A 6,430-nucleotide genomic window follows, 5' to 3' on the forward strand; every position below is an offset into this window, starting at 1 on the left:
CACTGGCCGGTGGTAGATCTCTCTACCTGGGCACACGAGTGTGAGGGTGGTAGGGACTAGGCAAGGAGCCAAGCAGAGCCCGAGGCCAGCAGAGGGCAGGGGCTTGGGTCGAGGCTGGCACTGGCTCCTGCCTTCTTGGGTCTCGGCCTGTATTTGTGTCTGAACCTTAACACCTCCCACCTCTTCACTTCAGCCTCTGGCTCTCCAGCCTTGGCTCTTATTACTCAGGCTCCCTGAGCTTCACCTGGGGCCAAGCTGGCGGGACCTACTACCCAGCTGAGGCTGGGTCATGAGCCACCTGGCATGCAACAGGTGCCGTGTGGCCTTCCTGGGGTGGGGGTATGGGTGGTGTAGAAAGCAGCCTTCACGGAGGCTTCCAGGGAGAAGAGCAAAGCTAGGTTGGTTCTTCCAAAGCCAGCACAGACACAGCAGGGAACTGTTGCTTTATTAGGTTCCACTTCAGGGATAAGGACTTTGGGAGGCACAGGACACCTGGCATTTATGGGGCCCTCACACCTGCACCTCCATCTTCTGGGCCCAGGCAAAGAAGATGCCTTTGACATCATCTACCCCCGTGCAGAGGTGGGCTGGCATGCTGTAGGTACGAAGCTCTCGGACCTCATAACCACCAAGGACCAGGGCCTCCCTCACCTCCTCCTCAGACACTGGCACCACAGAGAGCCTGGCCTCCCCAGCAAGGTACCAGGACTCCTCCAGGGCCCCGATGAGGAGGAGATGACCCCCGGGCCTCAGCAGTGTGGTGATGTGATGCAAAGCCCGCCGAAAGCTAGTAAGGTCTGGGCTCACAGCCTCCAAGCAGAAGGCAGAGACCAAGGCGTCGGCAGGCAGAGGGACCAGGCTCGGAGTTCCCAGGGGCTGGGGCTTGTGCACATCGATAGGCAGGACTCGCTTCACCCTCGCTCGAAGCTGGCGTTCTTTCTCCTGCCAGGACTCACTGTACAGGGGGGCACAAGGCGGGGCTCAGGACTACCCCAAAGGCTCAGCCTTCTGCAGCCCCCCCACCCCCACCCAGCCACCCACTGCTGCACACGAAGCTGCCAGTCCAGCTCTCACCCCTTGTCCTCAATGAGGCAGGCATGCTGGCTATACACACTCCAGTCAAAGGCTCCTGGCTCCTCTCGCAGCCAGAGTCCCAGCTCCTGCCGGTTGACTTCCAAAAAGTCTGTCATGGTGATGTCCTCAAAGTGGGCACAGGCACTGAGCAGCTGGTATATGGTGGGGCCGGAGCCAATATCAATGAGAACCCGTCCGGACACCTCACCTGGTGGAGCAGAGGCAGGGATAACGGGTGGCTCCTGCCTCAGCCGCCCCTCCCCCTCGTGCTCTCCTCAGCACTTCTTCAGGGTAGTATCTGGAGCAAGTGCTGTGCTGACAGGGCTCCTCTGACTCGGGTCCCACCCCTCAGAAACTAGCTCTAGTTATGATTTAGTGGGGGAGATCCCGATCCCAAGACATCAAGGAATGAGCCTCTCCAACCTCCCCCACTCTCCCCCTCCCTCTCCCTATCTCTCTCACTTGGCCCCATCCATCTCTCAATCTTAAACATCCTCCCCTTGAAAGAAAAAGACTCTAAACTGTCTAGTCAGTCATCCAATTCCGAGCCTCAAGTGGTCCTCCAAGCCTCAGTGTCCCTAGACGCTAGGACTACAGGCCCGCTCCTGTCTGCCTGCTAGGCACCTTTCCCCATGAGTTCTGCTCTCTCATGCCTCCGTTTCCGGTGCTCACCGGTGGCAAAGACTTGTGCCATGCAGCGCAGCTTCCAAGGCCCGACGCCATCAGGGTTGCTCAGGTCTCCACGAGGAGGCGCGTAGTTGTTGCGGAGGTAGGCGCGGGGCTCGAAGCGCTGGTAAGCCAAGGCGACAGCTACCTGGCCAGCGTCGGAGTCAGGGTCCATCTCTGCAGCGTGCTTCGGGTCTGAGCCACTCCCTGCAGCGTGCTTCGGGTCTAAGCCACCGTTCATGCTTCTGTTGAGGCCTCCTCTCCTCCATCCCTTTATCTACCACTGGTTCCCCCCCGCCCGGACCCCTCCGTCACAGGGGTGGGTGGCTGCTGAGGGATGTGGCGCCTGAGGCCACCACATCTCTGCCACTCCATCCATCTCAGTTAGTGTCTGAGCAACAGACGCGCGGGGGCGTGGGGGGCGCCCTTTAGAACATCGCTCCCACCCCACCCTTGCTTTTCACTTGCTCGACAAACCCTCCACCCTTCCCAGCCCCTGATCGCTCCAGGGCTGCCCTACACCCCCAGCCTCAGTTCCAGCGGTACCCCAGCTCCTCTCCAACCTCCCACATACTCTTTGCCCAGCATCTCACCCCTTCTCTTTCCTGAGGTCTAAATTAGCCTGTGTCCCCAGTCCCAGTATCCTTCCCAGACTTCCTCCCCTCTCTCGGGGCACCCTTTACAAATTCCTCTTCTTTATAATACCAGCCCTACCTCCAGACCTCTAACCCATCTCTATCTTGCAGCACCCCTTCCCTCCTCCAGAAAGGACACTCTGTTCTGGCCTCTGTCTTGAGGACCCTGGGTTCTGAGCAGGTCTCTGCCTTGAGCATCGGATGGCAGCAGAGATAAGGAAGGTGAGCAGTGCTAATGCTTTTAGCAAGCAGAACATCCGGGCACCCCCTGCGGGCCTCTGGGGCTATGTGCTGCTTATCTGGGGACCGGGCAAGCATGGTTGGTTCAGGATGTTCCTACCAGGTCCGGGACACTGGACTCAGGTAGGAACAAAGAGTACAGACCATGTTCTTGGTACTGCCACGGCCTCTAGAGGGGCAGCGCATGCGCACTCTTGGCGTTTCGCAGGTACAGTTTCGCCGGTACAGGACATCCCCACACCCCTAACCTGATCCCGACCCCTCAGTCAACAATCGTGTCCCCACTAGGAAGATGGCAGGGCCTGGCCATCAGGCGTTGCTTGGTGCTCCAGGTACCTGGAACATAATCTGCCTGTCTTCCTTCCCATGTTCTCAAAATGGCAAGCTACCCTGGCAACAGCATCCCCAGTCTTCCTAAAGCAGAGACACTTTAAGTCCTAAGAAAGTCCTATGTCTTTCTGGGGTGGGAGGGTTACTAGCCTCTGCTAAGATAGTCCTGGTCTTCTATCCAGTCCTCCTCTGTGTCCCTTCCTTATCCCAAAGGCCAGACACCCAGGCTGGGACGGGGATCATCACAACAGCTGCAGAGGTCACAGACAGGAACTTAAACCCTGTCCTCCCATCCAGGCCAGGGACAGTGGGACACCTGATGCCAGCCAAGGATTGATTCTGTCTGGATCTACAACTGACAGGCCTTAGGGTCACTGACCCCATCCACACCCCAAGGCACAGCCAAGGACGGCCCTGGTGCCAGCACCTTCCATAACCTCCTCCACAGATATCATTTAAACAAACCCTGAAGCCAGCTGGCCTGCTACACACGTTCCAGTGCCAGGAACTGGACATGAAGCCAGGGCTGGGCAGTGGCACAGGAAGGGGGACCAGACAGTCCCCCTGTTTACAACTCTGCCCCTGTACCCCACCCCTGGAGTGTACCCTCTGGTTATGCCAGATTTAGCTCCAATGCTTGGCTGTTCCCAGAAGTGCACGGCGGACATTCATGCCCACCCCCAACCACAAAGAAAGAAAGAAGCATGGAACATGGCTGAGCATTTATTGCAGTGCTAACAGAGGGTGCTGGGGGCCTGCCCGCTTCCACCCTCTTCACATCCCCCTCCTTTCCAGAGCATTGCACATCCTTCTCCTACTCCATCTGTTCCCGAGCAGGCCGTTTCCAGGGGCCTCTCTCCTCTCACCAGGATCTCTCATCTCTTCTTCTGGGGCTGAGGGTGCTCAGCTCTCCACTCCTAGTGCCCGCCATCCTCGCTCCCCTCCCTGTGGGGACTCAGGATACCTAGGCATCCTGGCCTCGGGCTCCCTCCTCCCATAGCTCCCACCTCTGGGCAAACTACAAAGCAGCCACTGCCAGCAGCTCTCCTCCATTGTCCTAGCCAGGAAGTGCCCAGCCTGAGACAGACACAGCGGAGTCTGAGTCATACAGTCCATCTCAGCCTCTCTGAGCTTCCTGAGACATGGATCGAGACAGGGTACGGCGCAGGGGCCCGGGTTTGCTGACTGGCACCACAGGGGGAAGCTGCTTGGTGATCTCAGCCACGTCCTGGCGCTCCACGCACTGGCCGCCCAGGGCCGTCTCCAGGGCCAGCAGCTCCCGAAGCTGGATGGGGGTCTCCTCGCGCTCCTCCTTGGAGGCCCCCACCTTGGTGGGCGTGAAGATGGGTAGGGGCAGCACCCGCTGGTACGGCAGCTGGTATTCCTGCAGCCCACGGCCGAGGATACCCAGGCGCATCACCAGCCATGGCGAGCGCTGTACCACCGCCTGACACTGTCCCTGCCGGTGGTAGGTCTCATGCCTCTGTGTATCCTCCTCGTGCAAGGAGCATCTGAAAGTGGAAAGGAGACAAAGGTGGTGAACCGAGGGCAGCTCTTCTCTGGTCTTGGGCTAAGTGGGGTCTCCTTGGGATGGCTAGATCCCTGGAGCAGGGGAGGGGCCCCAGAAACTTCAGGGGTTTGTACTCTGATATGTAGCAGGTGCTTTGGGGGAGCAGAGGCAGAGCTTCCCCGATGATTCACACTCACCCCTCTTCCGGCCGGGTAGACAGAGTCAGGTCTTTCCACTCAGCCCAGAAGGCTTCCCTGCGTTCCTGGTTCTCCTCAGACACTTGGCAGCTCAGCTCTGAAGTGGCCATGATTTCTGATTGCTCCCTCTGCTATGCCCTGCTCCTCCGGAGCCCTTTAAATAGCCCCTTCTTCCCCCTCTCCCCCTTCTCCAGGGGCTATTTTCAGCCCCTCTGGCGTCAGATGCTATAAGCAGAGCCAAGACTCACTGGTGGTGATGGGGCTCTGAGTCCAGGGCGGGGGTTGGGGTACCCAGATTCTGGTTGCTCCCAGGTCAGAGGTCAGCTTTCAAAGCCTGCAAGATGCTCTGTTGGGGACCTGGGTTCTCAGAGTAGCACCTCCGGGTGTCTGGCATGCTGCAAACACCACCTCGGACCAGGCACATGGCCAGCCTCGTGCCACCTTGGCACTGTCTTCCTCTGCTCCCCCCTTGCTCAGGGAGGACAGCAGTTTGTCTGTAAACAGAACAGGAGAAGCAGGAACTGATGCCCTCCTCACTCTGCCCCATGCTGCCCGGATCGTCTCTCCTTCCCGAGCTCAAGGGCACATACCATAGTGAGGTCTCTTGACCAGAAGGATCACATAACCGAGTCTTCAAGTTGCCTGTACAGAAAGCCTAGTTCCTAACCAGCAACACACCAGCAGGGGAGAGGACACTTCTGCCACACCCGACCTCTGGGTATGAGTCTGTGCACTTTCGTTCCTCAGGGCCAATCATTAGAGAAGTGTTCTCCTAAGTCCCACCAGTCGGGGTGATGGAGGGAAGAGTGGGGGAGGTGGCCCCTTCTCATCTGCCTGCACGGAGAGAAAAACTGTGAGACAGACACAGAAAGCCCATTGAACAGGGTTAGGAGACCCAGACCAGCCTCAAGCTGGCTCTATTTTATATAATCATGGAGCAGTCTCTGCCCCTTTCCAAGTCTCCCTTTATCTGCTTTTCTCTTTTTCTTTTTCTCTTTTTCTCCTTTTCTTTCTCTCTTTCTTTCTTTCTTTCTTTCCTTCCTTTCTTTCTCTTTCTTTCCTTTCTTTCTTTCTTCTCTTTCTTTCCTTTCTTCCTTCATTTCTCTTTCTTTCTTTCTTTCCTTCCTTTCTTCCTTTCTTTCTTTCTTTCTTTCTTTCTTTCTTTCTTTCTTTCTTCCTTCCTTCCTTCCTTCCTTTCTTTTTTTCCATCTTTCTAAAAAGATTTTATTTAATTAAAGTATATGAGTACACTGTCATGTCTCAGACACACCAGAAGAGGGCATCAGATCCCATCCCATTACAGGTAGTTGTGAGCCACCATGTGGTTGCTGGGAATTGAACTCAAGACCTCTGGAAGAGCAGCCAGTGCACTTAATTGCTGAGCCATCTCTCCAATCCCTTATCTACTTTTCTAGCCATGGTGGAATGAACTCTGGGACTGGGCAGCTCCACTGCTTTACCTGGGAGGGAACTAGTGCTCTCTCTCTCTCTCTCTCTCTCTCTCTCTCTCTCTCTCTCTCTCTCTCTCTCTCTCTCTCTCTCTCCCTCTCCCTCTCTCTCTGTCTCTGTCTCTCTCTCTCTCCTTCCCCTCAGCAGAGGAAAACAGATGCCATGAGATTCCCCCAAGCACCCAGAATATAATTCATGGTACAAGAAGCTGGTAGACAAGGAGGCGAGGCTGGGGGAAAAGGGGCGTGGGGGTGGGGGATGAGGGTGCTGCTGCGGGAGTGAGGAAAGGGCCTATCTAGAAGCAGCAGCAACAGAGGCTGAGACTCCTG

At 56.7% G+C, this 6,430-nt stretch overlaps 2 protein-coding genes across 2 annotated transcripts; both read right to left on the minus strand.

Moving 5' to 3' along the window:
* Positions 1-463: 463 nt before the first annotated feature.
* On the minus strand, positions 464-1,981 carry Pnmt (phenylethanolamine N-methyltransferase). The gene is made up of 3 exons (XM_021178449.2): positions 1,747-1,981; positions 1,075-1,282; positions 464-955 (listed from the first exon to the last, which is right to left on the minus strand). Exons 1-3 carry the CDS (start codon positions 1,979-1,981, stop codon positions 511-513), a joined length of 888 nt encoding a protein of 295 aa, XP_021034108.1. The 3' UTR covers positions 464-510.
* A 1,674-nt stretch (positions 1,982-3,655) lies between these two features.
* Tcap (titin-cap) lies at positions 3,656-4,906 on the minus strand. Its single transcript, XM_021178420.3, has 2 exons — positions 4,653-4,906; positions 3,656-4,456 (listed from the first exon to the last, which is right to left on the minus strand). Exons 1-2 carry the CDS (start codon positions 4,760-4,762, stop codon positions 4,063-4,065), a joined length of 504 nt encoding a protein of 167 aa, XP_021034079.1. The 5' UTR covers positions 4,763-4,906; the 3' UTR covers positions 3,656-4,062.
* Positions 4,907-6,430: the final 1,524 nt, after the last annotated feature.

This window comes from Mus caroli, unplaced genomic scaffold, assembly GCF_978045245.1.
Source record: "Mus caroli unplaced genomic scaffold, Mus_caroli_1 scaffold_13, whole genome shotgun sequence".
Taxonomy (NCBI): Eukaryota; Metazoa; Chordata; class Mammalia; order Rodentia; family Muridae; genus Mus; species Mus caroli.